The sequence below is a fragment of the Macaca fascicularis genome, chromosome 3 (genome assembly GCF_037993035.2).
Source record: "Macaca fascicularis isolate 582-1 chromosome 3, T2T-MFA8v1.1".
NCBI lineage: Eukaryota > Metazoa > Chordata > Mammalia > Primates > Cercopithecidae > Macaca > Macaca fascicularis.
Genome location: NC_088377.1, coordinates 186,212,191 through 186,237,670, shown reverse-complemented (window position 1 = coordinate 186,237,670; position 25,480 = coordinate 186,212,191). Strand labels below are relative to the sequence as shown.

Genomic DNA, 25,480 nt, shown 5'->3' with positions numbered 1-25,480 from the left:
TTGAGCTTCGTATTAATCAGTAGAATTATTTTATCAGCTTACTAAAACATGTTTTAGTATTGCTTTTTTTTTAGTCAAATTATTTGTTCTTGCTCTATCTTGATCCCACTCATTCCTCCAAACCCTGAATTGGCTCTTCCATCTTCAAATTATAGGATCAAACAAACCAAGAATTTCATTATTCTATTGAAGCCTCACTAGAGTGCAGCACACATCTTTGAGAGTTAAAGGAAGCTTATTAAGTGTAATCTAAATTTTTTATACCCTAGTGTTTAATTTTGTTAAGTTGGCTATGCTAACGTTAGTTGCAGCTCTCAGACAGTAGGGTAAACATATGCCTTGGTTTACATGGGATAGTTCCAGTTTGTGCCCGTATTCTTGGTGTAATTTATTTATAATGTCCCCTTTTTACTTTCAAAAGTGTCTCAGTTTGTACATTAAATTGTATGATCACCCTATCTTTCAGGGAGAGCCACAAAGAAATTGTCCATTTATGCATTTCTAGAATTCAATTTATGAAAAGTAAATGTAATTAAAATATGCTGACAGCCACTGTGCCTGCTGTAGACTTCATTCATACTGTCTCTAAGTCTTTTTGAGGACAAATGGAGTAAAACTTGTCATTTGTTTACTGAAAGATTTTTACTGCTATAATAGAAAAATGAAATTACTTCTCTTTTGGTGCTGTATGTCCGTCAACCAGTCTTGTCATGATTCTATTAAGGTAAATAATGCAAAGCTGAGTTTTGCATTTATTTTCTAAACTAAATACATACTATGACTATTTAACTTATTGTGGTAGCAAACAGAGAACCTTGTATGGACTTATAAGTGAAACAAATCTTGAAAAATGTGATAATGAATTTAGTGCATCCCCTACCTTTACAGATGAGTGACCCAGATCACAAGGAGATTATGTTACATATATGTGGTTCATGGCTACTTAAGTAGCATACAGTGCTATAACTAGACCTCCAATGTTTTAATCCAGGGATTCAAGGTTCTTTTCGCTAGATGGGATTGCATATGAAAACCACAGGCTACCTTTATTCCCCTCCCAGTCATCTTGTAAACAAAAAGGTCCGTGGAAAACATCCTGACTTTAGAGTAGGAAATATATGGAAAGCAGTCAGAAATTGATATTTTACATTTCATATATTTAAAATATGGCATAATAGGTATGTGCTGAGTACCTTTGTGTATGTGCGCCAAATATGTTTTAATTTTTTTTTTTTTTTTTTTTTTGAGACAGAGTCTCACTCTGTCGCCCAGGCTGGGGTGCAGTGGTGCGATCTCGGCTCACTGCAAGCTCCACTGCCTCCTGGGTTCACGCCATTCTCCTGCCTCAGCCCCCCTAGAAGCTGGGACTACAGGCGCCCGCCACCACAGCGGCTAATTTTTTTGTATTTTTAGCAGAGACGGGGTTTCACCGTGTTAGCCAGGATGGTCTCGATCTCCTGACCTTGTGATCCGCCCGCCTCGGCCTCCCAATATGTTTTAAATTTTTAATTGACTGCATATGTTTATGGGGTACAACGTGATGTTTTGATACCTGTATATACATTGTGGAGTGATCAAATCAGGATAATGTGAATATCCATCACTTTAAGTGTTTATCATTTCTTTGTGGTGAGAACATTGAAAATCCTCACTTTTAGCTATTTTGAAATATATAATACATTATTAACTGTCATCACTGTGCTGTGCAATAGAACACCCGACCTTATTTCTTCTAACTGTAACTTTGTACTCATTGACCAATGTCTGTTTTTCCTCCATCCACCAGCCTCTGATAATTACCGTTTTACTCTCTACTTCTATGAGTTTGACTTTTATAGATTCCACATATGAGATCAGACAGTTATTTGTTTCTTTGTTTCTGGCTTGTATAGGTTCATTTACATCACAAATGATAGAATTTCCTCGTTTTTTTAAAAAGGCTAAATCATATTCCATTATTTATAGATACCACAGTTTTTAACCCATTCGGTAGGTACTTGGGTTATTTCCACATCTTGACGATTGTGAATAATGCTGCAGTGAATGTGGGAATGCAGATCTCTTCAGCATACTGGTTTCCATTACTTTGGGTAGGTCCCAGCCGTGGGATTGCTGGATCGTATTGTGATTCTATTTTCAGTTTTTAGAGGAAATTCTATACATTTCTTTACATAGCTCTACTAATTTGTAAAACCACCGAAAGTGTATGTATAAGGGTTCCCTTTTCCCCACATCTTCACCAACACTTATCTTTCAACTCTTTGATAATAGCCAGTCTAAAAGTTGTGAGGTAATAATTCATTGTGGTTTTAACTTGCATTCATCTGATGATTAGACCATGATGAGCATTTCTTCACATATCTGTTGGCCATTTCTATGTCTTCTTTTGAGAAATGTCTTTAAATCCTTTGCCTATATTTTAAAAGGGTTAAAATGTGGCACATATACACCATGGAATACTATGCAGCCATATAAAAGGATGAGTTCATGTCCTTTGTAGGGACATGGATGAAACTGGAAACCATCATTCTGAGCAAACTATCGCAGGGACAAAAAACTAAACACCACATGTTCTCACTGATTGGTGGGAATTGAACAATGAGAACACTTGGACACAGGAAGGGGAACATCACACACCGGGGCCTGTTGCGGGGTGAGGGAGGGGGGAGGGATAGCATTGGGAGATATACCTAATGTAAATCATGAGTTAATGGGTGCAGCACACCAACATGGCACATGCATACATATGTAACAAACCTGTACGTTGTGCACATGTACCCTAGAACTTAAAGTATAATAATAAAAAATAATAAGTATTATTTTTTAAAAGGGTTATTTGTTACCTTGTTACAGAGTAGTCTGAGTTTCTTGTATATTTTGAATAGTAGCCCCTTATCTGATGTATGATTTGCAAATATTTTCTCCCAGCTGATGGGTGCCTCCTTTATTAATTGTTTCTATCACTGTGCAGGTGTCTTTTAGTTTGAACCAATCCCATTTGTCTATTTTAGCCCTTGTTACTTGTGATTTTGGGGTCATTATCTAAGAAGTTTCTACCCAGAACGATGTCAGTCTTAGAGCTTTTTCTCCATGTTTTCTTCTTATGTTTTATGGTTTCTGCTCATATATGTAAATCCTTCATACATTTTGAATTGATTATTTTATAAGGGGTGAGGTAAGGACCCAAACAACTCCCAGACTCAAGCGATCCTTCTGCCTCAGCTTCCCAAGTAACTAGGACCACAGATGCATGCCACCATGCAAAGCTAATTTTTTTTTACCTTTTACCTTTTATTTATTTATTTTTAATTTTTTTTTTTTTTTTTTTGGCAGAGATGGGAGTCTTGCTACGTTGCCTAGGCTAGTCTTGAACTCCTGGCCTCAAGCAGTCCTCTTGCTTTGGCCTCAATAAGTTCTGGGATTACAAGCATGAACTACCATGCCTGGCCTCCAATTTCTTTCTTTCGTACGTAGATATCTAGTTTTCCCAACATCATTTATTGAAGAGACTACACTTTCTTCAATGTGTGTTCTTCACAATTTTGTTGAAAATCAATTGACCATAGATGTGTGGGTTTATTTTGGAGCTCCCTATCCTATTCCATTGGTTGATGTATCTTTTTCTGTCAGTATCATGCTGTTTTGATTACTATAGCATTGTAATATATTTTGAAATCTGGTAGTATGATATCTCCAGCTTTCTTCTTTTTATTGAAGATTGCTTTGTCTATTTGGTGTCTTTTATGACTCCATATGAATTTTATGAATGTTTTTTTCTATTTCTGTGAAGAACTACATTGTAATTTTTATAGGGATTGCATTGAATCTGTAGCATTGTGAGTAATATGGACATTTTAACAATATTCTTCCAATTGAAGAACATGGGATATCTTTTCATTTATTTGTGTCATCTTTAATTTTTTAATTAATGTTTTATAGTTTTTAGTATTCAGATCTTTCACTTAAAATTTGGTTAAATTTACTCCTAAATATTTTTTGATCCTATTATTAATGGGATTGTTTTCTTCACTTCTTTTTCAGACAGTTCATTGTTACTATATAGAAACTACTGATTTTTTATTTTGCACCCTACAACTTTACTGAATTTTTCAGTTTAAACCATTTTTTGGTAGCTTCTTTAGGATTTTCTGTATATATTAATAAGATCATGACATCAACAAACAGATATAATTTCACTTCATCCTTTCCTGTTTAGATGCTTATTTCTTTCTCTTGGCTAATTGCTCTGGCTAGGACTTTCAGGACTATGTTGAAGATACTTAATATGATTTTTATCTTCTTAAATTTGTTAGACTTGTTCCATGACCTAACATATGATCTATTCTGGAGAATGTTCCTTGTGCACTTAAGAAGAGTATGTCTTCTGTTGCTGTTGGATAGAATGTTCTGGGTATGTCTTTTGGGTCCATTTGTGGTACTTTACAGTTCAAGTCCAGTGTTTTCTTATTGATTTTCTGTCTGGATGACCTGTCTAATGTTTAAAGCGGGGTATTGAAATCTCCTACTATTATTGTGTTGAAGTCTTTGTCTCCTTTCAGATCTCTTAATGTTTACTTTATATATTTAGGTGCTCCAACGTTGGGTGGACATATATTTACAATTGTCATATCCTCTTGATGAACTGATCCCTTTGTCAGTATATAAGAATCTTCTTTGTCTATTTTTACTGTTTCTACCTAAAGTCTATTTTGTTTGTATTATATATAGCTGCCCCTGCATTCTTTTTGTTTCCATTTTCATGGAATGTCTTTTTTATTCCTTCACCTTCAGCCTATGAGTGTCCTTTAAAGTAAAGCAAGTCTTTAAAGGACACTCATAGACTGAAAATGAAGGAATAAAAAAGCCATTCCATGTTGAGTCTTTACAACAATATATTCAACCACTCTATGCTTTTTGACTGGAAAAGTTAATCCATTTACATTTATATAATTATTGATAGGTGCAGACTTACTAGTGCCATTTTGTTCATTGTTTTCTGTAGAGCAGTTGTTTTTTAGATCTTCTGTTCTTTTTTTCCACTAGTGTTCTTCCTTTGTGGTTTGATGGATGGCTCCCTGTAGTAGTATGCTTTAGATCTTTTCTTCTTATCTTTTGTGTATCTCTTAGAGGATTTTGCTTTGTGGTTACCCTGAGGCTTACATAACACATACTTAAAACTGGCTATTTCAAATTGATAACAGCTTAATTTTGATCCCATACACCCACTACACATTTACTCTTCTACTTCCCACATTTTATGTTTTTAATGTCTTGGTTTATGTTTTTTATAATACATAATCACTTGAAAAATTATTAAAGCTGTAGTTTTGTTTTTAGTAATTTTGCCTTTTATCCTTTATACTGGAGGTATAATTGTTTACCCAGCACTGTTTCAGTGTTAGAGTGTATTGGATTTGACAGTAGACTTGCTTTTATACTTAAAGTTTTATACTTTCATATATTTAATGTTACTAATTAGTGTCCTCTTATTCTGCTTGAAGAACTCCCTTTGGCATTTCTTATAAGACAAGTCTAGTGGTGATAAACTCTCTCAGTTTTTGTTTGTCTGAGTATTTACTACCTCTTCATTTTCAAAAGACAGGATTGCTGGGAGTAGTATTCTTGGTTGACAGAACAACCCCCAACCCCTTCAGGATTTTGAATATATGATTTAACTCCCTTCTGGCCTGCGAGATTTCTGCTGAGAAATACACTGATACTTTTATGGAGATTCGTTTACATGTGACAATTCACTTTTTCCTTGCTGCTTTCAACACCCTAACTTTTGACATTTTGATTATGATGTGTCTTGGTGTGGGTCTTTTTTGGATTTATCTTATTTGATTTATCATAGGCTTCTTGGATTTGCTTTCTATTTCCTTCCCCAGGCTGGGGATGTTTTCTGCCATTATTTCTTCGAATGTATTTTCTGTTCTTTTCTCTTTCTCTTGTTCTTCTAGTACACTAATAATGTGTAAGTTGTTATACTTGATGGTGTCACATAAGTCTCTTAAGCAATCCTTACTTTTTTTCACTTGTCAGATATTGCTTAAGGATTAAGTAATAAAAGGACTGGGAATTGACCACTGAGTTTTGCTGTGTAGATGCCTTGGGTATTATGTTTGATGCAGTAATAAAGGGTAGCAAACTTATCTCTTATCTGTATTACTATAATGATCTCTTTTTATATCCTGACTTCTTGCCTTTTCACAGTTTATTCTCAACACCCTCCGCATGGTGACATTTTAAAATACATAGATCATATCAATCCTCAACCCAGAATGGCCCCCCATTTAATGTTAATAAAAACCAAGGACTTTACAATGACTTAACAAAGCTCTGTACAAATCTAACACTTGCATTTTACTCTGATTTTTCCTACTTCTACTAATTTTTAATTTTGCTCTAGCAACTTAACTCCTAAAGCTCTTTGCCAATGCCTGTAGCCATGTAACATTGTCCCTATATTACTATAGTCTGTTCTCTGAAACATCATCCCGCCCCCTATTGTCCTGCCCCACGTATCCACATATGTGGCTAATTCCCTCAACTTCTTTCAAGTCTTTGTCTACTTTATTAGTTTTCCAATGCAGCCTACTGTAGCTGTCTTATTTAAAGTTGAAACATTCCCCACAACCATTTTTTATCTTCCTTTCTCTACTCTATTATTCTCTTTTAGCATTTACCACCTTTTTCACATTCTAACTTATATACTCCTATAAAAAAACCTTTTTATCAAGTGATATTATCCTTCATTTGAATATTAACTCCATGAAGGCAGGGGCTTATGTGTTCTTTGCTGATATCCTAAGTATTTAGGATATTTCCTAGCACACGGTAAATAATCCACAAACATTGGTTAGTTTTTCTTGTCATTAGCTTGTAAATGAAGCTTATAAAAGCATCAGATGTATATCTGAGCTAATAAATATGACGTGTTTGCTTTTTTCAAAAGCTACTCCCTGTTGGAATCATTTCCAAGTAAGAAAGTACTATTTTGTAGGAGTTAGGTGATGTTAACTCAGCCTAATAATTAGCTTCTTGCCTCTATGATTATTTATTCAGTTTTTCCTGAGTATTTATATGCTCAAGGGAATCTCAGTAAACACCTGTTGTCTACTCTGTTGCAAACACTGTGCTAGTGGCTGTGATTCATAGGCCTCCTCTAGAAGGAGAGATTCACAAGTACGTCGATGTTTATAACAAAGGATGACTGGGTGATGTTAGAAATAAATGCACAGGGGTTTGGGTTCACACAGAAAAGACACACTTGCAGTCTACAAATGGTCTATTTTAGATTGAACACTCTGTCGTCTTTCTGATATCTCTGTGAATATCAGATGTCCTACTTACAGCCAGAACTAGAGAACTGCAAAAATGATCCAAAGCCAATTCCTTTTCTGTCCCACCTGCAGCTTGCATTGATCCTCGTGTTTTTAATCAATCTTGCTAAATACTTCCTGTAGGGAAAATGAGTAGTGATGAGAGGTAATCTTGCTGCTACTTTCTTCTGAAAATTTTAATGATTGATTTACAGATATTGCTTATTCATCATGATATCCCATTGTAGAAGATGGGGATTAAATTTCAGTCTTAAAGGTTATGGGATCCCTCAAGGCTTGGCGTATAGTAATGAAAAATTGAGAACCTAAAAAGGGGATTTCAGATTCTGTATAGTGAATAAACTTTTATCTGGCCTTGCTTCTGATATGAATTTAGGATTATGTGGATAGGAATATGCCATGAGCTTTTTACTGCAGCCTTAGAACTTTCTCTATATTTCGTATACAATTTCTTATTTATGTATTTCTCTTCAGTTTAAAGCTCTAGTTTTCCTGAAGTCATAAATAATCTCTGGGCCTTTCCCAACTGGTCTATAGAGGCCTTCTTAATAAGGCCTCCAAAACATAAATAGAAATGATTTACCTAACTTGATATCACAAACAGAAGCCATCCCTTTGATAAGTCTATGTCTTAATTGCTTACAAGTGAACTCTTTCCTCTGAATATTAACAGATGTCCTGGACATTGCCTGTGTATTTGGAGTAATACGTACTTCCTAGATTACATGGTCTTTCTGAGCCACAAAACCTAATTCTTTGAATTCTAAAAAGATCTCTAAGGAGAATAATAGATCCTTTAGATGTATGGTTTGTCTGGTTTCTGTTTCTTTTTTTCTTTTTCTTTTTCTTTTTTTTTTTTTTTGTGAGACATAGTCTCACTCTGTCGCCCAGGCTGGAGTGCAATGGCGCAACCTTGGCTCACCACAACCTCTGCCTCCTGGGTTCAAATGATTCTCCTGCCTCAGCCTCCCCAGTAGCTGGGACTACAGGTGCGCACCACCACTTGGGCCCAGCTAATTTTTGTATTTTTAGTAGAGACGGGGTTTCATCATGTTGGCCGGGATGATCTCGATCTCTTGACCTCGTGATCCGCCTGCCTCAGTCCCCAAAGTGCTGAGATTACAGACATGAGCCACTGCACCCAGCCTGCCTGGTTTCTTTGATTTTTAACTTTTGATATTCCTGAGTACATATCAGGTGGGTATATTTCTGGGGAACACACAGATATTTTAGTACAGGCACGCAACGTATAATAATCACATCATGGAAACTGGGTTTTCCGTCCCCCGAAGCATTTACCCTTTGTGTTACAAACAATCCAGTTATACTCTTAGTTACTGGTTTGACTGTCTTAAAATATTTTAAGCTTAATGTGAAGCATGTTACCCTTAGTAAAAATTCCCATTCTTCTTACATTCTGATAAGGTCACAAATAGGAAACTCGTTTCAGAACTTGGTTCTTCTCTGTAATTTACTTTTAGTACTGTTATGGAACCCCATTTTGAAGTATACATTCCCACAGTATGGCAATTATCTATTTCTTCCTTAGGCTAATGAGTCTTTTCTTGCAATATCTTCACTTATTCATTTGTCAAACTCTTGAACATCTTGTATGTAAAGCACTTTGCAAAATCCCTGGTATAACCGTTGAACCAGAGAAACACAACATTTGGCTTCATAACCTGATACCACTTATTTCTCTGGGAATTGAATAGGTTCTATTGGTACTTGGTTAACAGGTATTATTCTAAACTCATGCCATCTTTATGGATCACACATTAAGCCTTTTTAATGTATTATTTTAAAACATAAACACCAATATTCTGTATTTTTGCTTATTTTTTATATGTGACTATATGTGACTCCCGGTTTTACCTTCCTTGCTTAGGTTGATGTGATCGTGACACTGGGAGGCCTCGCTGGGCGTTTTGACCAGATTATGGCATCTGTGAATACCTTGTTCCGAGCGACTCACATCACTCCTTTTCCAGTTATAATAATCCAAGAGGAATCACTGATCTACCTGCTCCAACCAGTAAGTCAAAAGAGAATATAATGTGAGCCCTTTCCTTCACAAAGCATCTACCACTTGAGTAGACTAGGAGAAAACATTGGCCCTGCTTGGGTCTTTGAACTGCGAGTGGAACTGATCATGTGTGCTTTCCTGTGGCCACTTTAGTTTTGCCTCAGGTCACTGACCAGCAAAAATGTGGAGAAGAATCCTGAAAGTTTAAATTTTGTTATGTCTAGAAAACAAGATAAAATGTTGCAACTCTAAATCGACTAAGAATTAAGTTGAGCACTGTTGCGTTTTGAACAGCTGAATGTGAATGACATTTGAGAAAAACCTCAATAGGGGAAACACAAGGCTTGGCAAATGCTGCTAATGTAATTCTTATGTATTTTGAGTGTTGTCATTATAATTGGATATAATTGGAAACTGGGTTTGATTTCATTAGGCACTTAGAAGACAATCTTGAGCTTTTACTATTCATAAGTTGCCTGGTGATTAGTTTCTCTGTCTCAGAATAATTTCTAATGATGTCTTTCATTTCCAATGATAAACATTAACGACATTTTCTCTCAGTGTAGTGCATAGAACAGAATTCTCACTAAACAAACACATTTTATGAGGTTTATTGGTGGATTTCAGTTTAAAAATATCATTTGGTAACTTTTTGTTTGTTTGTTTGTTTGTTTCTTTGAAGATAGTGGACAGATCTTTCCATGTTCGCCTCTCATTGGAGTCTACTTTTTACAGTTTTGCTTCTACCCTACCTACCATCTGTAGTGTGGCATTACTAGAAATTGTGGTTTGGTTAATAGGTTAATAGGGTGGGTTTAGTGCATGCGTACTATTCTTTAGCCAGTTTTGCATTTTTTTTTTTTCCTGGCTCTTTGTGTGTCTCAGCCATGTTGCTTTCTGGATAAAAGTAGAGGAGAAGAATTCAGATTTCAAACAATACTATCCATTTATTTAGTCAACAGTTACAGACTGCCTTCTGCGTATTTGTTGCACTGCATGGCAATGAAGGATAAAAATAAAGAGTTGCATATGATCTTTGCTCTCCAGATTAAGTGTAATGGAAGATCCATTCATACAAATGTAATCATAATGCAGTGTTGAAAGATTAGTACCAAAAAATGAAATAATAGAAAACTGGGGCATGTGTGTAGTAAGAAAAGTCTTCACAGAGGCACTCATGTTGTCTTCACTCAATTACTTCAACAAACATTTACTGAGTACCTGCTATTTGCCAGGCTCCTTTCTAGGGATAGAGCAGTTAACAATATAAACAGAAATCCTTTCATGCAACATACCTTCTACTGAGCTTACAATTCAACAGAATATTCAAGGATGACTAGATTCTTGCTGTGGAAGATGATGGGAAAGTTACTTAATTCAAGAGGAGCCAGAAAAGAAACACGGAGATGCAGGATATGTTACAGGATTTGCAGGTAATTCTGTGCAGCTAAACTATGGGGTGTGGATGGAAAAATGCCAGAAGATAAGACGAGAAAACTAATTGTGATACTGATTGTGAAGAACTTTAAATTCCACACAATGGAATGTGAACTTCTTTTTGCCATAGGTTTTGGAAAGTCATTAAAAGATTTTGGTTAGCAGTACAGGTATGCTTTTTAGATTTCTTATCAAATTATATGTTGGTTAAATACCCATAGGTTCCCAACAGTTTCTGAAGTTTGAAACTTACTACTATTGTGAAACATTGAGCTTTGTTATATTGCATTGAAGTGATGGTATGACTGCTAAAGTATGCAGTCATAACTTCTCTCTGTGTAGATGCTCTGGTCAATATATTACTAGTTAAAGATGTAGTACAATACTTTTTTAAATTATAATTGGCAGATTCACTGATAGAAAAAGCTACGTCTAAAATATGACTTCTACGTTAAGGTATTTTTACTATTTTGGGTTTCTGTATTTTCCCTATAATTGGTATAATTATGAACTTTCTGAAATACATTTGGCTTGGGATTCATTGGATTTCCTTCCATCTACAGATTGTTGGCTGTCATCATTTCTGGAAAACCCTCAACCATTATGTTTTCAAATAGTGCCCTATTCTCCTTCTCTTTTCTTCTGTACCTCCTATTACATGTATTTAAGATCCTCTACTTGAATCGTATACATCTCAGCACTTTCATATTTTCTATGTCTTAATGTCTCTGGGCTGCATTCTGAAGTTCTTCACCACCTCTGTTCTGTTCACTGTCCCGCTTCTGCTCTTCCTATCTGCCGCTAGACCCACCCTCTGCGTTTTTAATTCCTGCCACGAGTATTCTTTCTTACATGCGTGCCCTTTACTCACGTTTTCAAGGGGCTCTTTCTGAAAACATAATTATCAAACCGGTTTTATAGTCTAGAATAATTCTAATGCAAGCCAGCTGCCTTTTATGTTCACTTTTGCTTTCATATTTTGTGACCTCAGTTCCTTCTCTGTTTTATGATTTTGGGCCGGGACCTCACATTTCTGAGAACTTTAAGTAAGTGTGGGAATTGTTTGAGGCGTGAGTTAAAAGTAAATCCAGGGAGAATTTACATTTGCTTTTGCCTGGCTGCTGAGTGGACTTGTAGCCCAGTTCTGTGGGAGCACCAACTACTTAGGACATTTTGTCTGAGGCTTTTTTGGACCACATTGTCCGTGTAGATTCTGAATGTAACACTGCTGAGAAATTGATGTCTGGTTACAAATGCTCAGGGGAGACTTTTTTCATCTTCTCAGCTATGGAGTGCCAAGGTGTTTGGTTGTCCACTTTTCCTAGCAGTCCAGTGGGAGTGTTGCTTATATTCATCTTGATATTTCGGATCTCTGCTTTACGTGGTACAGCATCCTTTGAGATGTCCACCTTGGGCAGGCCTTGGGCTTTGTCTTCTGACAACCTTCCATACTTGGGGGCTTTAGAAACTGAAGCTCAGGTTCATCTGATTTGCTAAACACTCTCCAGATGAAAGTTAGCCTTGGCCTTCTTTTTATATCAAAAGGTAGTTTTTGGCTTCTGGGCAAAATTCTTTTTTCTTTTTTCTTTTCTTTTTTTCTTTAGAGACACAGTCTCCCTCCGTTGCCCAGGCTGGAGTGCAGTGGCGTGATCTCAGCTCACGGCAGCCTCTGCCTCCTAGAATTCTTTTTTTAAGAAAGATACATTTGATGCATTTTAGAAGATTCTCTTATTTATATTTATTTATTTATTTTTAGTATTTTTATTGTCTTCAGTTGGCCAGAGCACTAATCTATCATATTGCCTCTATACCTCAGTTACCCCCACCCGTCTATGTTGCAGTTATGATCAACTCCAGATCTGAGAGGCTTATCCAAAATTAGGTTTATTAAGTTTTGTTTTTTTTTTCTTATTAATAGAATATCTGATGTGGCTTGAGAGGGATCCCACATTGTATATCTAAGCTAACTGGAACACATTGCTGAAGCAGGGAAACAGATTGCTAGAATGTGGCACCACATTTCTTAAAGGCCAGGCCTGCCTGTGACCTGTGTCACCTTCTGCGGGAGTGAAGTTCTGCTGCCCCAGCCCAACTGCAAAGGCCGTCTAGGAACTGAGGCTTGTGGGCCCAGGAAAAGGAAACACTGACATACAAAGCAAGTCTCTCTCAAACTGCCAGCCACGGATATCTTGAAAGAAATTCTGGAATCATGACCCTACCTAACTTATAGGAATGTAACATCCAGTGTGTTAGACTTTAGTTATTAAGGCAGAATCCTCAGTTCTATAAAGTGGTAAACATGTTAAGAGTACCTGTGTAGCCAAATCCCCAAATATAATGCAATGTAGATTCTCTGTGTGATAATTTTGATTTTGTGTCATTGGAATAACTATAAAATTACCTTATCCTAATGAAGTAATTATTACATAGTGTGGTGCAAAAAGCTCATGCAAGATGACACTCTGTTCTTTAAAGTAGTGACAATGGCAGGCACAGGCTTCCACCTATGGGGTTAGCAGTTCAGCCTTTGCTCATCTTGGCCACTCTGTTCTAGGGAGTTCTTTCTCGAGACACAGCCTGACTCTCTGCTCTTCTATCATTCTTAGTAAGAAAATAGCAAGAAAATTAGTAACACAAAAGCATATGTTGAAGTGAATATGTTTGGGGATTTAAGGTATGGATGGATCTCATGTGATCCACCATACTGGTAACAAGTTTTAATTGTATACATGTGAATGGGATTAATACTAAAAATCAGTTAAAAACTCCTATAGACCGGGCGTGAGGCTCATGCCTATAATCCCAGCACTTTGGGAGGCCGACGCGGGCCCATCACCTGAAGTCGGGAGTTTAAGACCAGCCTTACCAATGTAGTGAAACCCCGTCTCTAAAAAATACAAAATTAGCCAGGCATGGTGGCGCATGCCTGTAATCCCAGCTACTCAGAAGGCTGAGGCAGGAGAATCGCTTGAACCCAGGAGGTGGAGGTTGCAGTGAGCTGAGATTGCACCACTGCATTCTAACCTGGGCAATAAGAGCAAAACTCCGTCTCAAAAAAAAAAAAAAAAAAGTACTGTAAAATTTCTGCACAGAAGCATTCTACATCCTAGAAATGAGACTTGCACCGTTGGGGCTGAACTGGCTCTGTCAGGTGTTACTTCATATAACGGTGTTATTAATATATGTGACACATGCACTGAATGTGCCTATATGTTACATGGCGTGCATACATTGGGGAACGTATTCAGAATGGACATCTACAGCAGACTGTTCATTGTTTTTAGAACATACAATCACAGGAGAGGCAGGAGAAATGTTATCAATTTAAACTGAAATCATTTAAAAATATTGCGAAAGTAGACTTAAGAAAATGTCTCGTATGCTTTAGCACCAAATAAAGAATGACTTTAAAACTTGAAATTTTTGGCCTGGCGCGGTGGCTCACACCTGTAATCCCAGCACTTCGGGAGGCTGAGGCGGGCAGATAACGAGGTCAGGAAATCGAGACCATGCTGGGTAACACGTTGAAACCTCGTCTCTACTAAAAATACAAAAAATTAGCTGGGCGTGGTGGCGGGCGCCTGTAATCCCAGCTACTCAGGAGGCTGAGGCAGGAGACTGGCGTAAACCCGGGAGGCGGAGGTTGCAGTGAGCCGAGATCGCGCCACTGCACTCCAGCCTGGGTGACAGAGCGAGAATCTGTCTCAAAAAAAAAAAAAAACTTTAAATTTTTTAATGTATTTTTTTAAATTAAAGTTAACATACAATTGTTGAGGAGGAAGATAATACTGATACTTTTACAAGAAGCATCTTATCTGAGCTTTATAACAATACTGGGAGAAAAGCAGGATAATATGGTCACACAGTGAAGTGTTTTGTCTCAGCACTTTTTCCACAACACTACATTTCCTCCTTCATGGGGTTAATGGACTAAGATGCAAATAATAAACTCTTGAAAAAAGTCACAGCCCATAGGCTGGTAATTATCCATAAACAGTGTATAACTGATGGCCGGTTGGTGTGTGTGTATGTGTATATATAAATATATATGTGTGTGTGTATATGTGTACATATATGTACCTACACACACACACACACATATATATATATTTTTTCCCCTATGATATTATTTTCAAGTAAGATAAATCTTGGATGCACTTTAAGGGCATACCTCATCTTGTTGCTGTATCCTTAAAGAAAAATGACTTTCTGAAGTTTCATAATAAAATTTACATCTAACAATAATCTTTCATCATTTAAGCAGACTAAATGATTTACCATTAAGCTTTGCTGAAGTATGTTAAAAGTGGTAAAAATTCAATATAAATGTTAATTATTATGAGTGTTAGATTTGAGCCTAGTGTGTTCTAGAATTTTTTTTCAATTAGATGATCTGAAATTAAAGATAATAATAGGAATAAATCATCTTATAGCAACTGTTTATCTGATAATATTTTTAGTCTAGTAACTTGGTAAGAGAGCTTGTGTTATATCTGCTACACTAATTTTAATTGGCTAGAATAGTCCTAGTCCCTGGAACGCTTTTCTTGATCTTTTTTTAAAAAAATCTATCCTCATATCATCTTAGACTTTCTGTGATGTTCTCTGTTTCCTTTGGAGTGTTTACATGTGAGACTCTCATGAGACTAGGTTGTGCAAATAATCATTAATAATCATTAAGATTCGTCATTTGGGACTGACCTATACGTCATAGTAGCAATTCACTTAAAGTGTATAGTTTGTTTCAGTCTAAAGTTTGTGTTCTCTTTTCAGTCCCCTCTCTGTGATGTATTTTTATTAGTTATAAATTGAGTTTTAAAACAAGGATACAGTGAGGTAGTTCCAGTTCAAAATGAATATGGGAAGACGTTTGGAATTTTTTTAGCTGGTTGTTTTTTTAGCATGTAAGGTTTTTCATATTTTATTTTTGGCATATTTCACTTACTACGGGTCAATGTCCTTCTGAGTGAAAACCTTGGTAGGTAGCATATACTCTGTAGGAATGTTCAATTTGCCATTTGAAAAATAGAAAATTCAAAATCGAATCCAAAATAGTCCCTTCCTTAAAATAAGCATCCCTCTTTTACTTCCAAAAATGTGTTCTTGATAAGACATCATCACCTTTTGTGAGGAGGGGATGCTATGAAATAGATGACAGACATTTCAGACACGAAACATGGCGGATGTCAGTCACGAGTTAGGCCATCTTCTTGCTGAAGAGTCAGGCGCTCAGCGCCATGTTTATCATGCTGCCTGTGCGGAGTGTGGGTGGCTCCTGGTTTCACATACATGCTATGTCATTTTCTGGTCCTGTGCGTCTCAGGAGGACAGAAACATTCGCTTCTGTACACTGAGCATAAATTATCTTCTATCTCCAAGTTTTGTGGCAGTTTGTAATACAAGTTAATAGGATTTATAACCAAGAAATGAGATGTCCAAGAGTTAATAAGGCATGGCTTTTGCATTATCCTAAACCTTGCTCGGTGATTCCCGCTCAGGATTCCAGTATCTGATACAGGAGAAGGTGGCACAGAGCAGACTTCTGTCAGTTTTTGTCTCACTTGAGCAAACTTGCAAATCTGTTGTAAATATTTCTTCCTCATCATTTTAGTCATGCTTTACTGCTGCTTTTTTTTTTCTCTTTCACCAGATCAATTATTTACTATATAATGTCCTTACATTATTTACATTATACATTTGTAATGCTGGTAATGAATATGATAAAATATGCTGAGGGTTTGATAGAAAGAAGCTGAATATTCATGATATAAATTTGCTATGCCTGATGGTTTCTGCTGAGAACTGGGCGTCTGGGTTAGTCTACCCTTGTGTGCACATGTCCAGCATAACCTCATCAGTGATAACATCAGAGAAGTGATTCTCAGCATGATTTCGAGTAGGCGACAGGGAGTTCTCAATTCTAGACAAGGCTGAAATCTTCTCACACTATTTATTACCCGTTTTAATTCCCTTCTTTGGAATAATCATTATTATTTTATTCTTCCTCTGTATCTTTCATGTAATTTTTATTGTTGCTTGGCCTTTTAGAATTCCTAGTATAAACTACATAGTATCACGGAACTATTGAATATATATTATTAAATATCATAAACTATTAAATAATGTAAATAGTGTCAAGCTTTAGAGATCTTTTTCTAGATGAGCAATTGCAGAGACATTCATGTGATCTGCCCAAGGTTATCTGCAGTGTTGCTTTGGTAGGTAATTGATAGTGAAACTGAAAAAGATCTGATGCAATAATGGTCTGAAAAAGGACCACTAGGCATTTCATACCAGAAATGGCCTGTTACATTGACCTTCCCAACCTCCCTCCATCTTCCAAAAGGCACATTGTGAATACCTGTTCCTACCTGGCCTACACCCACCTCAGCTCGTTGCCCTGGGAAAGTTTTGCCACTCAGGGTTCAACGCCTGGCCAAAATACTCTTTACCTTCAAATTGTGTCCTTGCCTAGCTCTCTCTTTTCTTTGGCTCATTTGCTCTGCCATGCCAGCGCAGCAGATTCTTCTACACGTGGAATACACACAGATATGTCTTTGCTAAGCGTCGTCGTCTTTTCCCTCTTCAAGCGTTGCCTGGCTTTCTAGGAAACAATTTTCAATACTCATTCTCTCCTTCTTTTCTTTCCCCTTTCCTTTGTGTTCTTTTTTTCCTCCTCCTCTACATGGCATTTAAAAAAATAACACAAAAACCTATCCTGTTGTAGTATGTGTTAATCTCATACATGTAAACAGGAAAACCTTGTATTTTAGTATGAAATAAGACAATAAAATTCCAGAGCTATACAATTCTCGTTTTTTAAGTGCCCTAGTGTTCCCTTTAAATCTCCATAGAAACATTTCCTCTGTGGTCTTATCCATGTTTAATTACTTCGAACACAAACATTCAATAAATACCTGTGATGCGATAGACACGGTGGTAGGCACTCAGAGTGCAGAAATAAGAGGCACTGCCTTTATTCTGCTGCTCACCGTTTAGTACAAGAGACAGAATAAATATTAAAATTCAGAAATACATGTGAGGAAACACTGGGAGCTAGGGGGATGGCAGGAATAAAGCATCTTACCCAGACAGGACACAGGGCCGGTGGTCCCCAACCCTAATACCTGCCACTCACCCACGCAGCATGCAGGCTCTTTGACCTTAAAGAAGCCTTTCACTGAGAAAGATTTATAGGAAGATGTCCATCAGCAAAAACTTAAGGTGATCCCTCAGTGATTCCAAAGCAGTATAGGAGGAAATACCAAATTCAATCTTCTTGGAAATAGTTAGAAAACGTATGTGAACATTGACCTTTCCTTTCAACCATGAGTGAGGGAGAATCAGTTTTGGAGACTTGAATAGTTTCTAAGAGATGATATCAAGACTCCATATGTGATATGGAGATGATATCTGAACTCAAGACTGCTAAGAAGTCAGGCAAAGAAAGGAATAATGACATTTAATGTGGAAGGAATATAAAGCAACAAGAGAACTTGGCACGTTTGGGGAACAGCAAACTGCTGGATCATGGGGAGCTGTTGGAGGTGCAGCTGGAGGGAAGCAGGCTCTAGAGCATGAGGGTTTGCTTGAATCCCCAGGAAGATGGTCTCTATATTGAGAATAAAGTTCAGGTTTTAAGGGTTTTTTAATCAAACGAATGACTTTGATTGACATTTTAGAAAGTTTAATTTGGTGGGAGTATAGATTGTTTATGGAAGAAGTAGAGGCCAACCAATTCTCTTGGAAATCCAAGGAACAAATGGGGAGTAAACTTAAGTAAACATGAGAGTGAAGGAAAGATGATGGAGTTTGTTGGGATGTGTGCTCAGAAGTCTTCATTGGAGAAATGCAGTGGGAGGAGTCGGTGTAATATCTGCATTCTGCATTAGGGAACTGGGTGCTATCCTTTTTTGAGATAGAGCAAATGGGAAGAGCAGATCAAAATGGGAAGGTCAGCAGTTGACTCTGGGATATAAAGAGAAAGATCTGTCTTTGGAACCAAATGGAATTGCCTAAAAGGATATATGATCTGGCCTGGAGGTATACCTTGAAAATTGTCAATATGTGAAAAAGCAAAAGAGTGGTGAGCTTGGATGTCAAGAATAAATAGGATACAATGGATTTGGCAGCCAGGAAGAAATTTGATAAGGTAGAAAGCCAGGAAGAAATTTTGATAAGTTTTTATGGCACAATATGGGTAGAAACTATATTACTATGAGTTGAGTATTAAATGGGAAGTATTAAATGGGAAGTTGAAATACATTTGTTTTCTTTTGTATTACTGTTTACCCTTTTTTGTTGTTCCCTTATAGAAGTCGATTTTTTGTGCTAAACTGGGAAATAATAATGGCTTATAAAACTGTTTCGGTGAGACCATTTTTCCAAGTTAAAAACAAAACCATAGCACCTGTATTTGGGATTTTGCCTTTATACCTTGTGCAGCATGACTGAGAGTGCAGCTGCCATGCTGCATGTCTGTAGAATGCTGCAGATATTTATGGACACTAATTATACCAGCATACACTGGAGAAGTACTTTTCACCCTACTTTTAACCAATATTTTCTTCCAAAAAAAAAAAATAATAATCTCCTGGCCCAACCCCCAGCTCCACATCTCTTATAAACCCTTTGCCACCTCTTCTACTTGAACATCTGTGGTATGGGGCTAAGGCATGGTGGACCTCTGTGTCAAACCTTTTAGACTCCTTTTCTGGTCTAGGGAAAACTGGTCCACACTTTCCACAACTACTCTTTTGTCTGCTTTTTTGAATTCACTGTACACTTTCAAAAATATTTTTAAGTCATTCTTGTCTTTTAAAACCCTACTCAAAATTTTTGTCTCCTATGCAGCATTTCCAAATAAACCCTCTAAACTTCCTTCGTCTGGATCATTTTTATCATCTTTTGTCTTCATTTATTCAGGCTGCTATAACAAAATACCTTAAACTTGGTTTTATAAACAATAGAAATTCCTCTCTCATAGTTACGGAGATTGGGAAGTCCAAGATCAAGACGCCAGCAGATTCAGCGTCTGGTAAGGGCTCCTTTGCTGGTTGGCTCTTTCTTGCTGTGTTCTCCCATGGTGGAGGGGGCAATGGAGCTCTCTAGGGCCTCTTTTATAAAGGCACTAATCCCATTCATGAGGGCTCTGCCCTCATTACTTAATGGTCTGCCTAAGGCTCTACCTCTTAATACTATCACATTGGTGATTAGGTTTCGACAGATGAATTGGGAGGCAAGTGGGTGAGGAACATTAGGAACAACCAAAACCAACATTTTTTTATATGTTTATATGGAACATTTTATATGTTTATATGGAACATATAAAAACCAACATTTTTAAATGTTTTTTTTTCTCCTGTGGGCCTCAAATACTCTAAACCTAAAACGAAATTCATTGAGTTATAACTTTTCTTTTTTCTGAACTTTAAAAAACATATAATTGAATATTTTGGTAAAAGATGAAATAACAATTATCACAGTTTAACGCTAGCCAAGTCTAAATAGGAGGTTTTAGATCATCTAAATGCGTTATTCCATTACCAGAAGTGTCCAGTATTGCCTCCTCTTATAAAATGTGGGCTGCCTGGACATCCCTGGTTAAGAGTCAGGCTATAACTTGCTCCACTTATTTCCCGTTTGACATTGCTTTTTCCTTGTATTTTGGGTGCTCACTTGGGGTAGTGATTGTTACTTTTGGTGGCTGGTAGCATGTTACTGCTGAGCAAATACATGCAGATGGTGGTGGTGGTGGTGGTGGTGGTGGTGGTGGTGGTGCTGGTGGGCTTTAAAGCAACCTGGATATGATGATGTTTCAAGGGGAAAGGAGTGAAACACTACCCTGATACCTGCCCCTCACCCACACAGCATAGAGGTTACTTGATCTTAAAGAAGTCATTCACCAAGGAAGATTTATAGAAAGATGTTCATCAGCAAAAACCTATTGTGACCCTCAGTGATTTCAGAGCAGTGAGGGAGGAAATATCAAATTGAATCTTCATGGAAATTGTTTAAAAACTTATTTGTACATTGGCCTTTCATTTTCAACCATGAGTGACAGAGAATGGGTTTTGGAGACGATGCCATCCCTAAGAGTGCTGTGTGCAGGTACAACAATAGAAAAGATGGCATCAGCATTTGTCTGAGCTCTGTCACCACAATTTATCATAATCCAATTCTAGCTAAAGTAATGGAATATTGGATGCAGGGTGTCATCTTTTCCTTTATCCCCCCTCCCACAGTCCTCTGTGGCAAGGACACTGGTACCCTGTGTCATGTATACTTAGTTCAATTGAGCATTGCTGCAGCATCTTCCTTTGATTGAAAACAAAAGGTTGCCAATGCAGTTATCAACGAACTGTGAAGTGATTTGAGTGTTACCAGCAGGGAAATGAAATGAGCTTCTGGGAAGAAGATTGGCATAAGTGAAAGTTTCTATATAAAGAACTCCATACAACTCCAGCTGGGTTGTTCTACTTCTCGGCCAATTAAGGTTTTCTTCCTCTAAATTTGGGAGCATTTTGGTCTTACTTGTTCTGAAAGTGATCAAAACTAAAAGTGAAGAAAAGTGGAAAATTTTACAAAGAAAGTTAAGCTAAGACAGGTGGGGCTGGAGGGTATTTATTCAGACCATACATTCACTCTAGATATTTTGAAGCTCTTTCAAGGAATCATGTAAGAGGTCTCCCTCCCCCACAATACATACATACACATAGAACACATGTAATATATAAGTACACACAAACACCACACAGTTTTACCAAGAAAAAGGAAAGGATTCTAGATCTCATGTCTATTGAGGATTTTTTTTTGAAAACTAGTATGTGTGTCTTTTAAAAGCTCTAATGAGTTATTCATAACTTTATTATCTGAATTATGATATCTGACTTAGATATATACAGAATAGTATAACTGAAATTTTTTTAAAAAAAGTTTCAGAGTCTGAAAGCAGGTTAGCAGGATATAACCTAAGGTGATAGACACACACACACAGAAACTTACTTTGAATAAACATAGACGAGGAGAGGTATTCCTAATTTCATATTGTTTTCTGAAGCAGACTGAGAAACTGCTTATAAAATATTAAGTAGATTTGATAGTCTAAATGTTGAAGATATACTGAATATTAATATACTAAATCTCTTGACCAGTGTGCATGATTTATAAAATATCCTCTGTATCCAAAAGGATGGAAAATTAGAAAAATAATAACATTTTTACTTATATACTTAACACTTTTATACACTTAACACTTTTACAATTTATGAACTACCTTCATCATCATCTTATTTGATTCTCCCAGCAACCCTTTTAAGTAAGCAGCTAGGTACATTTTTCCTACTTCTGAGATGAAGAAACCAAGCATAGAACAACATGGTGAATCCATGGTAAATCCATCAACAATCTAGGAATTTTCTGAACACTACTTCTACACCTTTTCTTTATAAGAATCCATAGTTACTCTCTAAATTTTATTGGATATATATGGAAGGCTCCAAAAGGATTAAGAAAAAAAATAATCAGTTTTACGTATCTTCTATGCACTGTGAGGTTCACCCAGGAGTAAGCATTTGTATTTGTCTGTTCTCAGACTGCTAAGAAAGACATACCCAAGACTGGGTAATTTATAAAGAAAAAGAGGTTTAATGGACACACAGTTCCACATGACTGGGGAGGCCTCACAATCATGGCAGGAGGTGAAAGAGGAGCAAAAGCACATCTTACATGGTGGCAGACAAGAGAGAGTGTGCAGGGGAACTGCCCTTTATAAAACCAGCAGATCTCGTAAGACTTAATCGGTATTACGAGAACAGCATGGGAAAAACCTGCCCCCATGATTAATTTACCTCCCACTGGGTCCCTCTCACAATACGTGGGAATTATGGAAGCTGAAATTCAAGATGAGATTTGAATGGTGACATATGCATAACAGCATTGACATGACATGATCTATATGGCTTTTTTCTCCCCAATCAATTTTTTAATTATGAAAATTATACATACAGTTTTTTTTGTTTGTTTTGGTTTTTTTTTTGTTTTATTTTTTTGAGATGGAGTCTTACTCTCTCGCCAGGCTGGAGTGCAGTGCCATGATCTTGACTCACTGCAACCTCCACCTCCCAGGTTCAAGTGATTATTCTGCCTCAGCTTCCTGAGTAGCTGGGACTACAGGCACGTGCCACCATGCCCAGCCAATTTTTGTATTTTTAGTAGAGACGGGGTTTCACCATGTTGGCCAGAATGGTCTCTTATCTCTTGACCTCGTGATCCGCTTGTCTTGGCCTCCTAAAGTGCTGGGATTACAGGCGTGAGCCACCGCACCTGGCCACATACAGAGGATTTTAAAAAATAGTACAATGAACAATATATTTCAACCATTTTTAATTTTTAACATTGTATCACATATATTCCATTTAGTATCTCTATATAGAAGTGTTTTCTTTTGAGCCACCAAAATATGTTGCAGATATCATATCATATTATTCTAAATACTTCAGTATGGGGAATAATATTTAGAAACCAAAACTGAGCAATAAGTGTGTTTATTTCTAGTGTGGTGGTATTGCTTTTAGACTTCCAGTGAACAGAGCTAAGAAAAATTGTGTGTGTGTATTTGTATGTGTATACATATATATCTATAAATCATGAGTTAATATTGATATTTTGAATTCAGTTTTACTATTAATTTTAAAATTTTTTGTTTTATGTTTATATTTCTTTAAAAAATTCTGGTTTGAAATAGCATACTTGCTTTATACTATAATGTATAGTAATTAGTTTCAAAATTAGAATACTCATATTTATAGAAACAGTAAAACTGAGTGAAATTAAAGACTTTGGAAGTGTTTCTGTAGTTAAGTTATATCTCAGAGTACCGTCTCTAAAGTTTGTCACCTGAAATGCAAAGTTTTGTTCTTTCTGTGGCTATGATATCAATTTATTAAAATATTAGATTCATTTGTTGTAGTTTATTTGAAATTATAAGGCTTTATTTTTCAATTTTGCAGTTATTATTTAAAGTAATTACATAATTCAGAAGAAGACAGTCTTAGGAGATGTCTTGTTTTCATTCCTTTCCTCACTACCACCATCCTCTTTCAGAATCTTTGAAATTCTTGCACAAAGTATTTTAAAAGTATGTGTATTTCCTTTTCCTGTTCTTTTTAATAAAAGAAATCTAGGCCGGGCGCGGTGGCTCAGGCCTGTATTCCCAGCACTTTGGGAGGCTGAGGCGGGCGGATCACAAGATCAGGAGATCGAGACCATCCTGACTAACACGGTGAAACCCCATCTCTACTAAAAATACAAAAAATTAGCCGGGCGTGGTGGCGGGCACCTGTAGTCCCAGCTGCTCGGGAGGCTGAGGCAGGAGAATGGCGTGAACCCGGGAGGCGGAGCTTACAGTGAGCTGAGATCTGGCCACTGCACTCCAGCCTGGGCGACAGAGCGAGACTCCATCTCAAAAAAAAAAAAAAAGAAATCTAGTATACTATAAGCATTTGTCTCTTTTTTTCCCACTTACGTTATTTTGGAGCCTACTCTATATGCAGTAATTAGAGATCATCCTTGTTCCTCTGCTATGACTGCTTAGTACTCTATTGTGTGGATTTACTTAAATGGACCATGATTTATGCAGGTGTAGCTTTTGGAAATAACATACTGAAAACTCATACGATGTAGTGCATGCTTTGAGTTAATGGGCATGTATGTTTTGAAAATGTTCTTCAAGTGATTCTTTGTAGATTCCTATTAAGAACAATTTTGTTCTCAAAGCAACCTTATGAGGTAGAGGTGATATGACTCGATTTTAAAGATGAACAAACTGGTTCTTAAAAAAGGCAAAGGGACTTGTCAAGGGTTATTTTCTCAGTTAGTGATAAAGCCAGATTTCAAAACCTTGTTAGACTGAGCCTTTAACTCTCTCCACTCCACCATTCTGTCTCCAAAAAGATGATTAATGAGCGTAGTATGATGCCATTCCGTGTAGAGAAATGAATCATAATTTTAAAGGTAAATTTTAAAAAGTAAATGAGGCCGGGCGCGGTGGCTCAAGCCTGTAATCCCAGCACTTTGGGAGGCCGAGACCGGTGGATCACGAGGTCAGGAGATCGAGACCATCCTGGCTAACCCAGTGAAACCCCGTCTCTACTAAAAAATACAAAAAACTAGCCGGGCGAGGCGGCGGGCGCCTGTAGTCCCAGCTACTCGGGAGGCTGAGGCAGGAGAATGGCGTGAACCCGGGAGGCGGAGCTTGCAGTGAGCTGAGATCTGGCCACTGCACTCCAGCCTGGGCGACAGACCGAGACTCCGTCTCAAAAAAAAAAAAAAAAAAAAAAAAAGTAAATGAATTATGCAAATATAACCTATAAAGACCAAAAAATCCTTCTATAACAGATAAGTAGGCTTCCCTGCCAGTTTTCTTTTCTTTCTTTCTTTTTTCTTTTTTTCTTCTGAGACAGCGTCTTGCTCTTTTGCCCAGGCAGGAGTGCAGTGCCATGTAATCATAGCTCACTGCAACCTTGAACTCCTGGGCTCAAGCAGTCCTCCTACCTCAGTCTCCCGATTAGCTGGGATGATAGGCATGTACCATCATACCCGGCTAATTTTTAAAAAAAATTGTTTTTTACAGGTAGGGCCTTGCTAGTTTGTTCAGGCTGGTCTTGAACTCCTG

The 25,480-nt window shown here is 37.2% G+C and overlaps 1 protein-coding gene across 5 annotated transcripts in view; it reads left to right on the top strand.

The window, feature by feature from the left end:
• Positions 1–25,480, top strand: part of TPK1 (thiamin pyrophosphokinase 1) — a 391,064-nt gene that overhangs the window by 244,646 nt on the left and 120,938 nt on the right. For all 5 annotated transcript variants that reach the window (XM_015448215.4, XM_065542706.2, XM_005551074.5 and 2 more), the window contains one exon: positions 9,232–9,378. In XM_015448215.4, the coding sequence (XP_015303701.2) occupies positions 9,232–9,378 (147 nt within the window). The remainder of the gene's footprint in view (positions 1–9,231; positions 9,379–25,480) is intronic.